The 19,740-nt window shown below is 38.8% G+C and overlaps 1 protein-coding gene across 1 annotated transcript; it reads right to left on the reverse strand.

Moving 5' to 3' along the window:
• Positions 1–610: 610 nt before the first annotated feature.
• On the reverse strand, positions 611–19,079 carry LOC144437891 (polycystin-1-like protein 2). Its single transcript, XM_078126923.1, has 24 exons — positions 19,001–19,079; positions 18,168–18,380; positions 17,720–17,887; positions 17,143–17,286; positions 16,451–16,636; positions 14,719–15,594; positions 14,125–14,277; positions 13,574–13,760; positions 13,017–13,267; positions 11,944–12,180; positions 11,417–11,562; positions 10,076–10,303; positions 9,631–9,756; positions 9,179–9,373; positions 8,725–8,982; positions 8,351–8,459; positions 6,993–7,462; positions 6,419–6,649; positions 5,719–5,999; positions 4,117–5,182; positions 3,536–3,632; positions 2,887–3,164; positions 2,330–2,471; positions 611–1,815 (listed from the first exon to the last, which is right to left on the reverse strand). Exons 1-24 carry the CDS (start codon positions 19,077–19,079, stop codon positions 611–613), a joined length of 7,326 nt encoding a protein of 2,441 aa, XP_077983049.1.
• Between the last annotated feature and the right edge of the window lie 661 nt (positions 19,080–19,740).

The following is a 19,740-nucleotide window of genomic DNA, read 5'->3' on the forward strand; positions in this document are numbered from 1 at the left end:
TATTTCTGTCTGTCTTTTTTTTCTACAACTTCAAGATAGTCGTCGGCAGACGTGTTCATCAGATGGAGAATGTTACCTCAGGATTATTATTATACATTGATCAAAACACTTCCTTGTCTGTGATCAAAACAATGTGAAGGAAATAAGTAAACGAAAAAAAAGTCACAGATAATTATACTCAAATAGCCATATTTATAAACATACTTATTGTAAACGCTCTGTTTCGGGTTCAATGGTTGCAACTGTATATAGATTCCTTCTATACGGTGCAAATCATCCATACCATAATATATCAAAAGGCTCGGGAGATTAATATTTTTTCTGAACAATTGGCCATATTTTTATTGTTGGTATCATAAATATTAACTTAACTTCCATTATCCATCATTATAAATACATATGAACCAATATTACAATTGCTGACATCTTTTGACGTTAATTATGATTGATCATGAAATGTCATACAATTATTGAGGTCAACCCCCCCCCCCCAACTCGGATTTGTTTGTGCATTGAAAGCAAATCACAAAGAAGTGCCCCGTGTATTTATTTTGATATAAATGTGTTTGTTTTGTCATCTTTATCCTGCTAGTTTTTCATGTAGTCCATTTCATCTTTTTCTTCGTTTTGGCTTGAAGAATATCGACGTTAATTTTTCGATCATAATTTCCACGATCTCTTCAACGTCCGATGGTTCGTGATGATGCCTCACATACACCAACGTGTAGACAACCAATGAAATGAACAAATTGACAGTAAAAAATAATGTCAATATGATGAACGAGATAATAAGAAAAGCAGCGAAATAAGGATTCAATGTCACCATTATTTTGTCTATTTTTCCTAACATAAGGCTGAATAGTGAACCATACGCCAACGCCATGTTATAAAAACCTCGAAGTTGAGTTCCTAACATTAGATATGACATGCTGGCGAACGCGGTGAAACACAGTACCACGATGCCAAAGTACGCCAATATGCTCTTACTTGCAGCGGATATAGTTGCAGTCAGCAGATATATTCGTGGATTAATTCGTAATAGATGCAATAATTTTAAAGTTCCTAATAAGACTAGCATAGCAAGTAAGTATTGCATCGCTTGCGAAAGAAACGCAGCTTCGTGAAAACTGACAAATTTTCCAGAATTTCGTCGGTATTTTTGCAACGTCTCGTCAACTAGGAAATGGCGGTGTATATATACTCCCACTGTGACCCATGAAATAAGAATAATAACCAGTTCTAGCCAGTTCCAACAACTTTCAAAATATTTCTTCTTCAGCAACACGATCTTTGTGGTTTCCACAAACATGAAGAAGAAAATGTAAATGACGTAAATAATTTCACACGCCATGACAAAAAGTTGATAGTCGGCTTTGTATCGATACAAACTCGTTGTCATAATCTCGTAACGTTTGAGGAGACCTCCGACTCCAGGTCTCTCTATGAGTAACGTTACTATACAAAACAGATTGGAATTGGCGTTGTAAAGTGTAAATTCTAAAAAGAGCGCTCGAGTTTGAGTATCTAACCACAAAGCCTTGTTCAAGTCGTCCACGATATCCGAGGTCGACGACAAATTTGACCCTAGTTCAGCTACATAACCATCACCACCGTAGATATCTGCTTGACCCCAGTAGGAGTTACTGACAGACCTCTGATACTCCCACGGACTCATGGTGTCGGTCGGACTGGAATCGTTGCCTGGCAATGGTTTCCACGATGTCAAGTATGAATCCGTGTCTTCTGCATCATCTGAGTATTTTCCGTTACATTCGACGATTGTGGAAACCATTTGTGATGGAACTGAACACGAATCTATTCAAAGAAATTGAATAAAGTTATCTAAATACATTTAATATGGATATTCAGATGCTACCGGGAAACTGGGGCAGGGGCCCAGGGAAGCAAAAAAACGAATCGACTAGTGTTATGTGTCGTTATAGCTTCTTGCCATGAGTAATACAAATAATATTATTGAGCACTTTTAGGACGACGTAGCCTTGAAGTGTTAACATTTTAATCACATTAATATAATGATGAATAGATTTTTGGACTCTCTCGTTCTTAACGGGTGATAATTCCATTAAAAATTACCCTTTTAATATGTTGCTTAGTTTGAGCTGTAACTTACGTTCAGTGCTATTTTTCAACGTTTACCTGGTCATGTACACTAATATTAAAGCGTACTCATCACTGTTAGACCCAATGTAAGTTACTATGGTAACGCCGGCCTCTGTATAGTCTACATTTTTCTTGGGTGGCGCGGGGGGGGGGGGGGGGGCTTGTTGAAATTCTTCTACTAAAGTATTTCTTAAAGTTTACAACGTACCTGGCTTCACTCTGATTTGACGGAAACGTGCCGGCCCTACCAGCTTTGTCACGTGATCTGAAATGAACCCTGGGTAGTCACCGTGGAGACCAGGTATCAATCTCTCTGTGGTCCAATTAAAGAAAGTTGAATAATCGTGCATCTAAATAGCAACACAAAGAATGAGATTTCTATAAAAATTGTCAAATACCAACGAACACAAATATTATATTGGCGCATCACCTTGGTTGACGAGTCCCTGATTCAAACACTTAAAAGGGCAATGGGTGGTAAACATCGCGTTCTGGAGGAACTAAATACAGTCATCCGAAACAGGACAGTGGTCACCGTTAGGTAGGGATATTAAATTCTTCTGGAGTTGAAACGAAAGACAAATCCAACAAACAACAAATAATTAATTCATACGTCTAACAATCTTTAGCAATTTAAGCATGTTTGAAGTTGTGAGTAAATAACATTAGGACCGGACATCATGACACGTTCGCCAAAAGTGATGGTGAATAAAATATGAAAATTAAAAACTAAATATATAGAATATAGCCAGTTACATTACTTACCCAAATTTTATAATTCTTGTTATTAAAGAATATGTTTTCCACTGACTTAGACATGAAATATGATTCCTTATTCGCCATTCCGTGGACCAATGACAGTAAGACAAATATGAAGAAGACGTAGCCTAATATCTCTCTTAGTAAAGCATAAATTCGACGTTTATGGTCTTTTCGTTGTCTGCATTCCTCTACTATATCTTGAGCTGGGGGTCTGTATCTCTTTTCCCCACGTCGTATTTTGATGATATTTTCATGGATGGCTTCTAACGTTTGCAAATCGTCTTAGGAAGAAATTTGAGAGAGAGAAAATATGAATGGGTTGAATGCAGACACCGAGACTATAAATCTGAACCATAAAGTCGTCTTTCTCGACAAAAATCTCACTACATTTTGTGATATTGTTAATGTTACATATATAATGTCATGTCATCGTTACAGTGTGTATGCAATGAAGGACTGGCCAATATAAACACATTTTGTATGATAAAAAGTTTCAGATTTCTTTGTAGATCGCAGTCGCCATTTTCAACAAGAGTTCCTTAAAGTACAGTGACAGTGAATGTGTAGTACACAGTGAAGAATTGGCTGATATGAACTTGTGACTTTGTTTTTGTTAGTTTCTACTTCATGAGTAAATATTTAGCGAACCCACCAACGGAAGTTGCAATTTCACCAATGTCGTCACTTCCGTCGTCTTCTTCGTCCATTGATTTTAGAATTAAAGCCACAAATGCTGCCAACAAGAGAACCTACGGTAAGGAAAGAATATTCGCAATTTTGTATATTTTCAACGAGTGTGCAATCTTGTATTTATTACTCACAAGCATTATTGCTGGTCCAAATGGAAAATCTATAAATTTGAACTCTGACCTAATGGCCATACGTCAGACAATCAAGCCTTTCCTTGTATAATATATATATCAAAACCTTTCTTCTATGAGTGTCACTTGTTGATTTCTTACAAATCTTAAAAGCAAACGCGATACATACCGTTGGACACATACTTTTCACATTGTATTTGTGTGAACTTTAGTACAAACGATGGAACTATGTTTTTTCTACAAAAAGACTTGATTTTAACTTTTTTTTGTAACTGTAATACCTTTTGTTTAGAAATATGACTGAAAATTGTGGTGTACTACTTAAGGTCAACATTGTGTGCTTTATGTGAGTATGTTATCATAACAGAAAGGACATTTATTACATGATTACATGCTGTACTTGTTGACTCACTGTGATTGGTTGTTCGACAAGCACACTTTCCAGAACCGTTACAAACATCGACATGAGCCAATCAATAGAACGCTTCTTTCCATACTTGAGACCATATAGCATGACGTAATATGCAGATATCAGAGTAGTGCACGTGACCAATATCCAACCAATGACAACGCGCAAGCATGACAGCGAAAATCTACAGGAACACCTCGGGCCTTTCCCTGTACCTTCGCTAACAGGTGAGTTGTAGAGTCTGGAATGTGGTAAACCTGGTCGCATGATGTCCATGTTGTGTAGCTGAAAGTCGGACTCGAATGTTTTGATAATTTCTGAAGTGTTATCGTTATCAGTACTTTCAGGATACTTTGTTTCTGACACATCATCACTGCTGCCTGTGACTTGTCTCATGTTATTGACAGATATTTGCGAATCAATCTCAGAATTGTTTGGAAAGTTAGCGGATTGTGCAGACTTAGTATCAGTGTATTCTGTATCAAAGAAAAGAGACACAGACTCCGGTTTCCACCCATCAACAGAGACTGTCTCTTCTGCTTCATCGCTTAAAGATGCCAAGTCTGATTCTCCACTCTGTGTTGTAGATATGCTTCGTTCCGGTGATTTAGGTTTGTGTTTTGAAAATCTAAACATCTGAACAATGATAAAGTTTATGGGGAAGACAATCAAACTACTCTCAATACCAATGATTAGCTGATGCCAAGTAATCATGAACATTCCAAAACCCATCTTCTGGCCATGAGGATCTTCAGGTATTCCATAAAACATGATATTAGCAAGCATAGCACACAAAAGCAGCGACAGCGCACAAGACAGACGTTGGACACGAGTGAACATACTCCGTGGTGGCCGGCCTACTATGGAGAACCAGAGATGGCGGTCACGGAGGTCTTTTGCTGCCTTGGTGATGAAAAGATGTTTGAACTTCTTCAAGTCGTTGTCTGAAGCGACGTTGAAAAATCTGTCCACCATTCCACTGCCAAAATCAACGGCTAGCCATGTATTACACAGAAAATACCAATGTTCCCCAGTTTCCAGGTCGTGAACTATGACATGACCTATGAACCTACGAGTGATCAGACAAATGAAGGAATAGATATTAGGATATCACATTACATGTATTTGCCAAGCACATTTAAAGTGTGTTGGTTAGTTGATAAACATACCATTGATGACCATATTATAAAATGGAGAAAGTCCTCATAGAAACTGACATTCTGTTGATGAAGATCAAAATATCATTATAGTGTGATGTATTAAAATGCAAAAGAAGAGCATGGCCACAAAGGATGATGATGATGATGATGATGATGATGATGATGATGATGATGATGATGATGATGATGATGATGATGATGATGGTGGTGGTGATGATGATGATGATGGTGGTGGTGGTGATGATGATGATGGTGATGATGATGATGATGATGATGATGGTGGTGGTGGTGGTGATGGTAGTGGTGGTGATGATAAAGAAGAAGGTGACGATGTGATAATATGATGATAGATGATAATGATTGATGATGGTGATGATGATAAGGGGACCCCAAATCAATGCCAACAACATCACTAGTAAAGCATACAATGAGTCATAGATCTTACCATTCAGGGTAATCGCCATCATTGTCATGCCACAGTCTAATGTTCATTATTCCACCTAGTGAACTCGGTGTTGTCACCAGAAACGAGTCAGTGTTGCCTCTTTGTAAGACTATCTTATCCTGATCTCGTAGTATGTGTGGTTCACTATCACCCTCAGTACCATACAGGGTCAAGGTCACGGTAGCAGAAGTCCCAGCTCCTCGTCGATATCCAGTTTGAACTGTGACATCATAGCGATATAAGGCAAAGGGGTCGTTGTCATCCAAGATGACCACGGCAGCCTGCAATGACGAGATAGTTCAGAGTTGTTGAGGGCATCAGTAAAAGTGTAGAAGTCCCACCTTTTTTGAATTTCAAGATGTCTAACTTAATGCATCCTGTACCTGAACTTTAAGGAATCTGTACCTGCTCTTGAACGCTTACAAGATTACAAACGAGACCCGTGAATCAGTCCAAAGAGAATATGTAGTTTCAAATATGCAACAAACGTTTGTTATAGGTGATTTAAGAAAAATGTCCAGAAAGAGATGCCAAAGTGTTGGATTGTTTTTGCCCGTCTGCATGTTATGATTTACTACGTCCCCGATGTACAGATGTGGACAGGGAAAACTTTGAAAGTCTTAACTCTTCTTCCGAATCATCCCTCCATTTTGACCATGCAGTATCGATTCATAACTTCAGCAAAATCTTTCTAACTTACCCTGACTCTATCCTTTTTATCTTGTCTTATTGCCCAAATCACTAACAGTAAATACACGGCAAACAATGCTCCTACAGTGCTTACAACCACAGGGTTATCCACAAAGGTTAAAAATAACTTGGCGTCGGTGATGAAGTTAACCGTGTTTGGCTTTACAAAGAAAGACGAACCAAACAGAGTCAAATGGTTGCAAAGACAGTGGGTTAAAGATGCTGTAGTTAGGGGACCCGCCTGTAACAAAACCGGAAAAGAAACAACGTTCATAAATTTAAGTAAGTACTTTTGAGCATCCACTTTACAGTCTTGTTTCCATGAGAACATAGTAGTTATCATTTTATCATACCATATTCCATACGCAAGTAAGCTATACACGTTCGAACAGAAAACATGGAATTATACATCCTCGTACGTCATTCCACGACACGACTATTTATGTCAATAGTCCTTTGGTGTTCGCAATCATGTAAGGCAAAACAATTTCAAATACATATCTAGGTAGATATCATATTTGTATAAAGGTTTCATTAAAAAAATAAATGCATAAATTGATGTCATAAAGGTTTGTGATACTAACTCTGCAACCACGACCCGTCCATGTTTCTGTCTGTTCATCCCAGTACACACACTCGGCAGCATACATAAACAAGTCCAGCGTCACATTGCCTGCAGCTTCCACATCACCCGCAACGAGAAGAAGGTAGTAGGTACCAGTTTGCTGTAGGTATTCCGAGGACACGAACCACGTATGTGGGTCTACTTCGGCCCCAAAGTCTGTGTTATTGACAGTATTCTCTTTAAGGATTCTAGTACTACTATTTATGTAATCTCCCATGTCTGAGGGCAGACCATGTCGAAGATAGAGTTCAAATGTCACACCCAGATCTCTAGCTTCTACTCCGACCACTAAAGATGTCCCTGGGTTTGAGATGTTGAAATCCATCAGAGTTCTAGAATCGTTCGTTAGTTCGTGGAAAGTAGTCCGTGTTAACGTTTGTTGTGATCCCTTGGGCAAGAAGAACTCTATTTCTGTGGTTAGGTTTTCAACTGTTGTGAGAAATATAGATAGTTACTGTATTGTTATCGTACACTGTGAGACATGTGTACATGATAAACGACAATGCATGAAACACAAGCTTCTGAACAGAATGTGTTTGTCAAATTAGAAAAAAGTGTCAAAAAACAGAAATAAAAATCCTACACCGAAAAACATCTCTAACCCATAAAACATTTATTATTAAACTAGGCCATAGTTATGAGTTATTCGCTTCTATTATTTGCAACATGGAACACACTGCACGTAGCATCTATAGAGAATTGGATGTGATGGTCAATCTGGTTAAGTTCTCTCCGCATATAGCCTGCTGTGAACTTAGATTCAAATTTAGTATTTTTCACGGATAACAGGCAAAGAAGGGGATTGGTTGAATAAACCACATGATGCCTATATTATATTGATCATAGTTACATCATTGCTACAAGTTACTATAGTATCTGGATGTGACCTCAGACCACTTTAGAAAAATAGTGATCTGAGATATGACTAGGTTGGCAGTTTTGGGAAATGTGACCTTTCAACTATTAAGCTCGAACGTCAACAAGTGAAATGCTAAGTGCATGCTGATTTGAAGAGGCACATCCAAAACTATTTGACTTAATGAGTTTGCACCTCTGTGAAAAGAACACCTGTCTGGTCGGCCATCTTGCCTAGCTCACTACGGAGCCTACACTACATGTGGATTTCTATCCCATCTCCAAACACTCTTTCATTTATTCACCTCCACCGTTCGAACAGCAGTACAAACACATTGGTAGTTGCCATGTTCAGTAACTCAATGCATGGGCTATGCATTATAACTTTTGAACCTCTGCCTTGGTATACTATTACTAATGTCTCAAAATAAGAATGAGTTGGGAATCACGACTAGTACTTACCTTCCAACTTTTGGTCGCCAGAGATTTTAAATTGTAATCCGAAAATAGCATCGTCTAGGTTGTCACTGCTGGTATCCCAGGTGAATGGGTTTTGGTGAATGTGCAGTAACTGTGATAATGAAATGATAATCGTAATAATAATGTAATAACTCTCGTGACACACATTCTTGCAAGCAAGAGTACGTTTTGGGTGTAGTAGGGGTGGGGTATGAAGGTTTTTAAAGGTGTGTGGCAAAAACAATCGAGCACATTTTGATAAATGCATTAGTCATTGAAATTTGAGTAGGTTCTGTCTAAAATTAAAAATACCGTAAAAAACAACATAGGAATATGAAAAAAAAGTGTTTTAAATGTAATAAAAAAATGTGTCGTACCTCCAAGTCAACTATGTCTGTATAATTTTCCGGTAATGATGTAGAAAGAGTGTTATAATCGGGTAGTTTATACCCAACACTTGACATCTCATCTTTGTAGATCTTTTTGTCTAAATCTTGGGCATCCTGTCTGTCTAGTGTGACGGATAATGTAGATGTAGTCAGCACCGTGGGTTCTTCACCGACTACTTTATTAACCAAGATGGCCGACTGTACTGACTGCAATGTGTTGAATGACGATAAAGTGACATTTCGACTCTGAAAGAAAATAAAGTAACAGTAGTTACTTATTTTGAAGCTATGTTAAATGTGGACATAATGCTGTTCGAACCTGAGAAAATACCTAGAGGGGAAAGTACTGTAATGATCTGTGATAAATTATTGTGGTCAGTACAATAGAACAAAGGAAATAATGTTTCAATGCTATAGATCATGCTGGTAGCGTTTTACTTACTGTGACGTCACTTTCGCTATCAACGCTGGTTACATTTGCAGCCCTTTCCTTAGACCCTAGGCTAGAGGCTTCCATGATATTAGAGATACCCGACACGATGCTCTCTGCCAGTGTTTGCACAATTTCACCTCCAGCATCGGCTGACTGCGATTTTAGAAAATTTCCCATTCTGGTGTACTTATTTGCTGCTGACATCTACGTGTAGATATAAATATGATATGTAGTTCACATTACCGCTCATAACTGATATGAAATGTTACGCAGTCCATGGAAAAACTATAAATACAGATATAACTAGTTGGCTGATCTACTTCAACTGGGTTTACATGTATAGTTTAGTCTAACTTGACATCACATTACATTTATTATATCAATCTGATGTAAATGGGAATTATGTATTATAATACCTTAACTAGTATCATCGGGGTATAATATGTCATCACTGGTCTTACCTGTGCTTCTTCCGAAACTTCCGTCGTCTGTTTTGTTGCTGTATCCATGGCAACTGATGTTTGCTGCAACATCTCAATGGTTTCGATGGGTATTTCAGATAGAGATTTCACGATAGTTGTGCGAATCTGTTGATATAAGCATATTGTACGCGGAATTTCACTTGTCGAAAGTGGTCTAAAACGTTAATTTTCTTGGTGTACATTCCTGCTTCTTCTGACAACTTTCAAAGTGACATATGGGAATATGGTGACATGAAAAACGGAAATGTTAGCTGTCATGAGTTCAAAATTCACAATAAAAGTTATTATCACTACTGGTAAACCTGAAAAATCAGTTACACACATGCAGTGGCTTATTCTTTTGTCTATGAGTTATTAAATTCATTCTGATAAAGCCTGAGGAAATGTCCTGTGATAAGATAATGTTTGTTACTTTTTCTCGTACCTCTATATGTTCGTGGACATTGCTTTTTTCCTCCTCTTTTCCTGTCTGTGTTTCATTCCTTTTGTCCGATTGTACGTTCAGCAGAGAGCTTACAGAATTCAGGAGTTGGATCGCCGTCTGTGTGTCCCCAGATTTAAGTAACATTTGTAAGGGGGACTTCTCCCCACTAGTTATATTGTGTAACTTTTCGTGAATACTTGCACCCTCAACCACATGAATATCGTTCACCTGGTGAAAAAACAAACAAGATAATTTAAATCTGCTACTACGCCATCTAGTGGCAGTGAATGAAACAAGGCTAAAGAGGTTCACGTTTGCAGTTGTGTGAAATTAGTTTTAAACAATTTTTCTCAATGTGTGTTTTCATGTGGGCGTTTACATTCATTATATCTGTTATCCATTGTATTGGTTAGAGGGGACATAGAGCACCACTCTGTATTTCTTTTGATAAAATATTTTTCGGTTTCTTCACACAAAGAAGAAACCAGATAATTAACTAATTTTGTCCCCATGAAATCGTATTCTTCTCATATCTTTCCACGTATACGAACACTGCTTTAATGCATGGAAACAGAGAACGCTCTTTCTAGAAACATAATCATAGGCAATGGTGTAACTATTTTGGTGAATGGGTGTGAAGGAATAGATCGAGTCTTGAATGGTGACAATTTTGACCTGTGTGATGTCCAAGCACAGGTAAATGCCCCCTCTACACTGAGACTTTTACTCCAGACTGGCCGTACATGATCTGATGCACGTAAAACTATGCATTGAATTGTGACATGTACTGTTGTGTCCGACTTTGGAAAAAATAAAGACACCAACGTTCCTTCGATTAATTTTCAGCATAAAATACGGATTCCTAACTATTTGTATGACCTACCATATGAATGGTGAACATTGAAAATAATGTAGCAATTGCAGTAGCGTTATTCGAAGCAGTTTCTGCGTGGCCTGACCTGCCTTGTGCGTACAGGCAGTCGATAGATGTCAACAGACTCGAATAACGACCTCCCCTTTACATTCATTTTATAACAGCTTACATGTATGTTATTGTATGTATGTGTGTATGTATGTATGTATGTATGTATGTATGTATGTATGTATGTATGTATGTATGCATGCATGCATGTATGTATGCATGCATGCATGCATGCATGTATGTATGTATGTATGTATGTATGTATGTATGTATGTATGTATGTATGTATGTATGTATGGTCAATTGTGATGGTGTGTGTGCTTCCCCGGTTTCACATTCTGTGAAGCTGGCGTGTGTCGATATTTAACGCGTGTTTTGCTTTCAATATTTTACTTTCAACTTTAAAAAACATTACTAACGACAGTCGAGGTTACAACTTGTACACTTGCTCCATAGACATCAGCTACTTTGACCAAGATGTTAACTTCAAAATCGTTCTCCGCTACACCAACTGGTAGATATATCGAGTCCACACTGGATTTGTGGCCAAAATAGAGAAGATAGCCTGTTGATGAGGACATGGACAAAACGTTAAAGTTACTATCAAAAATCGCACTATATGGACATAGCTAATTTAAGATTACATGTACCCCTAAACTGTGGCATTTTAGATTTTATAAGTTCTGCAGAATACTATTGTGGATTTGGACCCTATTCGCTTCCGTTTCCTGGTGACTAAGTTCGGGTAAATGAACAATGAACAACGGGTAAAAGTTCGGTTGTCCGATGGCATGGTGCCATGTTGGCATTTCTTTCTGTGTTTCTCCATAGTATTGGCTGACATAAGGGTTATTATCTGTCAGATCCTGTCTCCTATAATTCAGTAAATACGTATACACATACAAGACTACAAGCCTATCAAGACAAGTTTTGCAGTCATCCTTACCATTTGTCGACCCTGACGCCAAAGAATTAGTTGCCGCTGGTTCCTGTGAACCAGTCACAGCATAAAACTCATACATCAGTGGTATATCGTCATCCTCGAAGTCAGTACATGATATAGAAAACTCAGTTTCCATAACGTAACCAATAGGTGGCGACACTTCACAACTACCAGGTACTGGTGCCTTGGCCAAGGTAAAGCTATACTCAGCCGAACCAGCACTTCTTCCGTGCATTGAAGCTGAAATGAACGTAGTGTTTTTAATGAAAATTTCTTCACGCCCAACAAATATATGTTAGGTATATGGTAAAATAATAAGACATGTACATTGTATTCTATTGTTGCATTGTGTCTATAGATTGTTGTATTATATTCTTCTCACACACGTCAGTTTAATGTAATATAAATTTCTATGACTGGTGAACCAAGGACTAGTTCAACGAATGTCTCAATGGAGGGACACGGTGACTGTTACGTCTCATAACTGTTCGTACCAGGAATGATGGACGAATGAATGAACATCTGTCTGTCTGTCTGTCTGTCTGTCTGTAATGTATCATGTGTGTATGTGGGGTGTGAACGCGTATATGTATGTATGTATGTATGTATGTATGTATGTATGTATGTATGTATGTATGTATGTATGTATGTATATATGTATGTATGTGTATGTGTGTGTATGTATGTATGTATGTATGTATGTATGTATGTATGTATGTATGTATGTATGTACATGTATGTATGTATGTATGTATGCATGTATGTATGTATGTATGTATGTATGTATGTATGTATGTATGTATGTATGTATGTATGATTGTATGTATGTATGTATGTATGTATGTATGTATGTATGTATGTATGTATGTATGTATGTATGTATGTATGTATGTATGTATGTAAGTTAAGTGGCAAGTCCAGTAAACTAAGAATATCTTCAGTTTAAATTTTGCGGAAAACATACTGACCAATGGTCTGTTGTGTGATTTAACCAACTCCAGCGTCTGCACTCTCCAACCTTCATGATTTAACGGAGCGCATAATAATACTAGTAGTTAAGATCTATAAGACCTCACCTGTTAGCTTCAAAGTGTATTCAATGATGGTCGAGTTCGCCCTTGGAAGAATTCCCGCCATCAACACTATATTTTTTCCCGAGTCACCAGTTTTGGTTATCATGTCCAAAGGAATCTCAGACTCTACGTCACTACTTTCAAACAGTTTCCATTTGTACCTTGGAGTTGAGGATTTTGGGCAGTCGAGGCATGCAGCGGTTAGTGCAAATCGTCTCGATGGGTTCACTTTAACGTCACAGTTTTGAAGACACCTAAAAGTTGAAAATCACATACTATCTATAACAGTAGGTCAGGGTTAAATGGGAGGAGGGGGGTGGTGACGTAAAAAAAAAGATGTCAATCTTGTGATTATCTAGTCGTTCAGCCTTTTCAATCTGTCTTCGTAGTCACATGTATGTTGCTCCATTTCTGGCGTCCGAATTCAATTTCCCAATAACTTAGAATGTCTCAAAGATAATCGATAGAAAGTTTGAAAGCTAGAAAATCGGAAATATTAGCGTTTTGAGATATCAAATCGGATGTTTATGAATGAGATATCTAAAGGAAAATGGACATACCTTATTTCTATCGTTGGTGGCGCACCTGACAGAATTGTAACAATCTGTTGAAATGTGCCACTTGTTCGGTTGGGTGCGTGTACATCCAGACGAAACACATATGACGTATTGGGTGCAAGTAATTGAGCATTTAGCTCGAAATACGCATTGGTGTAATTTGACAAGTAGACCCCGTCTCCGAAACACCCTGTAGGAAGATAAACAATTCAATTCACCTTGAAATCATTGAGGCTTACAGGTCGCTCATAGGGGCGAACATCTCCGCATGAGACGAACTCGACACAATAATATACAAAGTTGACTTCTAGTAGGTTACAAATTAAAAGCGATGCAAGCGATCAGAAGTAACCCTGAACTGTCTCGATTGAATCAATCCTTTAGTCAGTAGTATTCAACGGATATTTTTTTAACAATTTACAAGAGAGCGTTTGCAGAGTAAGTAAAGCGTTTGCTAAACATTTAGTTAAAGGTCGATTTTGTGAATTTACTAGTAACTATAATTTACTTATGGTGTTCTAATTCGGTAAAACGAAGAGTCCTACCACACTCACCTTTATCTTTAGATTCGGACACTGGAATGCCGTTAGGAAAATATTGGTCTTCTTGATTTCTGCAGTACCACTTGTATTGGAAGCTATTAGAGTCGTCCACCCTGTCTGGGTCATACGAATCTCTGCCATCCATAGTGACGGTTCTAGACCAACCTGTGAATTATAAAGAATTCTGTCAGTCATCGAAAATTTCCTTGCTCTTCTGTGGTTTCTTCCGTCACTCTATTACGTTTGATTGGGGTTCTCTTTCTATGCTCGGCAACTTGAGAATGCTTATTCTATCTCTACCAGTGTAATAAAATATATACAAAAAGTGTGTACACAATATACACCAAAACATCTTTAGGAACAAAATGGCGCCCACATAACATGGTAGGAGTGATGAGGAAATTCCATAAAGAGGATTGGTGGCCGTGTTGGAATATTTTGATAACCAAACGATTATGTCATGATATGACTTTATGATACCTGATGATAGTTCTAAGACTTCTATTCTGGTTACTGCACACGATTCACTGTTTTTATAGTACAATGTAGTTGGAATAATATGCAGATGAGAACAAAAAGGTTACAGACTGCGTCCCTTTAACCTACCAACCATTCTTGCCGAACCACCCCTTATTCTTGCAACGAGGGAAGAGGGTACAATCTTTATCAACGCTTGATCGGAACTTTCCCCAATTACTTTCGAAGTTTCTTCGTCCTGCATGGAAACCGTAAACTTGAACACAAACAGACTGTACTTCAACGTGTACGCCGGAATAATCAGTTCGGTATGGGATGTTAGTATCGACGAGGAAAGGGTGTAAACATTCGAAGGTTTCGGAACCTCGATGACGTTTCCCACTTCATGAACCGTCCATTTGAAAATTGGATTCTGTGAGCTGCTGTAGTCGAAGTGAACTTCTGCCGTCAAGACGAATCCGATGTTCAGTGTGTACGTAGTCATATCTGTCGTACTGTCTATGAGAACAGCCAAGTCCAACGACGTAAAGGATTCCGTGCCGGGTCCAATAGTGGTGTACGATGATTCCGTGCTGAGTCCAATAGTGGTGTACGACGATTCCGTGTTGGGTCCAATAGTGGTGTGCGACGATTCCGTGCTGAGTCCAATAGTGGTGTACGATGATTCCGTGCTGAGTCCAATAGTGGTGTACGATGATTCCGTGCTGAGTCCAATAGTGGTGTGATCGGACGTGTATGTCCCGGTGCTGGGCACAACAGTGATACTGACATTAATATTGTCGGTTGCATGGGAAAGGGGGTTAGAAACTGTTACAGTCACAGTATACTCCCCAACCAATTGGAAAGTATGCAGCCATAAAGGTTCAGATGTCTCGACAGATGTGGGATCTGATAAATCGTCAGATTCTATTTTCCATAGATATTTGTGAACGCTTTCGTCTGACACCTCTACAAAAGCCCGAAAAGTGACTTCCTCACCAACTTCAAAACGATCAACTTGGTGCTCTGTAACATATAATCATGATGGTTCCAAAATATTAACAAATTATAGAAATGTATGATTTCAGATAGAGAAATGATCATTATATATAAAATTACATGTATATGTACCTTCAACATCTTTACACAAGAACTTTAATATTCACTTTTATTGCCAATTATTGAGTCAGTATGGGATTAAATAGACTTTAGTTGATGTTACGCCTGAAAAGTCACTTTTACAGTCTCTGCATCGTGTGACTTCTCTGCATGGGTAATTGGGCACCATACCCAGAATTCCCTACCCCAGAGCACAGAGATCGGTCATAGGTAAGTTCAATAACTTTATTTCTCATTTTTCCAAGGAAGTCAGGCGATGTAGAGTCACTGTGGTGAAAATGAATTTTCGTGACTCACTGGAGATAAACTGAAGCGGCCAGGACGAATCAGTCCTGCCTTTGACTTTGTTCCAAGATGGCTTAATACTTGTCGGCTGGACTCGATGATGTCATTAGTAAATGACTCGAAATACCAGCAGATAGAAAAGAAACTGAGGAATACATATAAATCTCAACAACAATTGTTTCAACACACCTCTTAATGTAATGATAGGCTAAATTCTGGTTGAAGGCAGGGATGTTAAAGACTTCATGTGGCTGGAACTACCATAAATTTATTTAGGACATTTTATTTAAAGGTAAAGCATATTTGCGTCTTTACATTTTTTTAGTGGTCGACATTTCTTCAATTTCATGGGGCTCTGAATGTAAGCGATTTGAACCCTGTAAAATAGGTAACTCGCGCCTTATTTGCAGAACTGACAGTGTAACCCTAACACAATATATTTGATGTTCAAGATGGTCTACTCAAACACACAACTCACCTCCTTTAGCAGCAGTGTCTATTTTTAACTCAACAGATTCTATAACCTCCCAAGCACAAACCTCGCCATCGTTTAATATCCACGGTTCTTCGTATGACGCACCGATGACAGTCACCATTACGCTGTAACATCCAGGTGGATACACGTGTGTTATCTCAGACATCTCAGTGTCCAATACTCCGATTTCTATGAAGTGATAGTTATGAACAGAAAGTTATAAATCTCGCGATATTTCTGTCCATATCTCACTGTGTCCCACGTTATTGGAGGGACTTCCTTCCCTGGGATTCCTATACAGACAGACCTTTGTGTCATATCACTAAAAAATTCTACAATAACTACACCACATTGAAACTAGTTGTTTTCACCATGATGCTTATGAGAGATGGTTGACAGTACATACACTATACAAATGAGCGGAGACTATCAGACTGAACCAAAAAAGGCATTACCTGTACGTGCTATATACGCTAGAAATAATGCTACAAAATTCACCCAAAAAGCACCCTTCTCAAAATTAAATGTCATCTCACGTTCATTAGTATCCAGCCCCTCCATGACTAGAAATATCATCGCTGGCGGCTCTTGAATAGTCTAAGCTATAGACAGGGAGAGATATATGTTTTACACCCAGACCACACACCAGCTTGTTTGCACACAAACTCCAAAACCCAGATGACTTGGTTTCTTACCTTTGTCCGATTCATCCCCAAAGTTGACAGTGTAGTCAAAACGCCCTACTGCTGGTTGAATCTTTCGAATTGTGATGGTGGCAATATCCGAAGGAATTGCAACTAGTGGTAGATCTATTGTCATCTGTATCGGGTCTACCCGCTCTGGAGGAATAAAAAGGTAAACTCGTATACGTTATAAGGTAATCAGGGATATGATTACTTTATGAACAGGAACAACAAAGTATAGAAAACTACTTCTCAATATATATAAACACTCCATACTACTGTATATGTCCATATTATGCAAGGATTATCCCCATTTTGGATATAAACATTGGCGTATGAGCCGCTAAATGACTCCGAACATATATAGCGGACAGAAATCTTCTGTACGAGGATAGGACTCAGCATGTCATGTATTAAGGTATACACACAGAGTGTCATTTGACGTGGTCTGTATGTACATAACCCTTTTGGGAGAGGTAATCGCACAAAGAAGCTATATACTAGGTATGTGTCACCCCCCAAACGCCTGCTTTTTCAAAGACAATTTGCGGCTGAAATGTCTTGCTCTTCTGAAGGAAAATCAACTCACCGTACTGGCAAATGAACTTCGCCCTATGGAAACATGGTTTGTCATTCCATGAAAAATCATATGTGGCACTGAGTTGTACACAGTCTTCGTTTAAAAGATAGTCGTTTGGTTGATCCAAAGCCCAGTTGTCATACACCAAGGTATTACCATCCAGCCACCGAAAAGTACCTGTACAGGAAACATGTATGACCCTTGGATATACATCATCGTTTATGAAATTTCAATTTTACGACATATTAGTTATTATGTGTGTGAGCTCTGTCTGTCTGTCTGTCTGTCTGTCTGTCTGTCTGTCTGTCTGTCTGTCTGTCTGTCTGTCTGTCTGTCTGTCTGTCTGTCTGTCTGTCTGTCTGTCTGTCTGTCTGTCTGTCTGTCTGTCTGTCTGTCTGTCTGTCTGTCTCACCCACCCACCCTACTCTCCGAAATAATCACAGGAAACTAATCTTACCTTCATCTTCTTTATCAGTCAAACCAATCCACCGATCGTCATTGTCTGAAATACGTTCGTTGATGAAGTCAGACGTCTCTTGGTCTTTGATAAACACAAGATGACCTCCGCTGTGACTGCAGTACTTTGTAGCTGATCTGAAACTGGCACTATTCGTTGCATATTCGAAGCATGAGGTGTCGTGACCATAGAAGTCGATTGGGCATTGTCTTCCTAATATAGGAGAGTGACACACCTTGAACTTTACATGATTTAATTAGGACTAAGGGAGGGTCATATTTTACCTTGACTCGTCGTATTGTCTAACTTATTGTTAATGTTTTTGTTATCATTATTGTTAGGGTTAGTTCCGGTAATATCAGAACATGTCAACCAAATCGCTGCTGACAACAATGCAGTGAATTAATTGTCAGTTGTGACATGAAGAGTGGGTCACAGGGGTGAAGCGGGAACAGATGGATAAGATATTGGGCATAATTGTGGAGTGGAGATATTCACGTCGGTCCCGACAATGTACATATGCAATGCTATGCCCCTTCAGTAGTTTTACGTATTCGAACACCCCCTCCACACACACACACACACACACACACATACACACACACACACACACACACACACACACACACACACACACATGACTTATAGATTACTACAGTACTTGACCCTTCGTTATTCAGTAAAAGTTGAATATACATTCTTGAAGAAGGCAATGTCTCATGTCAGTGATATAAACAAGAAGGGCTCGGTTCTTCGGTACTAATATACTTCTTATGCATATTGCTTCCTTGTTACGATTTTGTCAGTGGATATGTACAGGTATAATTACCTACCTGCAAACGTTGGTCGATAGACGATAATCGCTAACAATGCAACGATTATGAAGCGACAAGAATATCCAGCAGGCTTCATTCTCCTGTTTATCAAAAATCGGTAGTTCTTTCTGCTGTTCATGATAATTGCCTTTCCTTCATCCTTGACTGCCTGGGTAGTCTTGTCACTTTCATAAGGTAATGAATATCAATACATGCGTCTTCGGAAAGGGACGGAATAATATGCTTGATAAATGATGTGTTCGTAGTTGATACAAATTTACTTGTCCGGCTACATGGAAGATGGACTGATGACGGATAGACAGAGGTACAGTTTCTAGCCGGTTTCTCACTCGAATGTGCCACGCGCAAGTCGGTAGCGTCCAAACGCACGTGTCGTACGATACAGTTAATTCGAATTTCCAAAAACATGAGAAAAGAAGGAAGGGAAAACGCGCGATGGCCGATGCTTAATAAGCATGTACCAGTACCTGGAAAACTCTCCACGCGCACAGTGTCGTACCAAGATATTCTGTTCCCGGAATTACCAACGAAATTACGTTCGTAAATTCGAATATTGCGTTTCGTTGTACATAGCGAACACATTTCGATGAATATTTTGATTGCAGGTGCATTGAAAACACGATGTGCGAAACCAGTCGCTAAAATGTACCGATCGTGCCCAAATTAGGGTGACCATGCAATGGCTTTTTGAGTCGACTTCGTTGATGTTACTGCAGCTGTGTACCAGAGTTTGAATG

The sequence above is a fragment of the Glandiceps talaboti genome, chromosome 7 (assembly GCF_964340395.1).
Source record: "Glandiceps talaboti chromosome 7, keGlaTala1.1, whole genome shotgun sequence".
NCBI classification, from domain to species: Eukaryota; Metazoa; Hemichordata; class Enteropneusta; family Spengelidae; genus Glandiceps; species Glandiceps talaboti.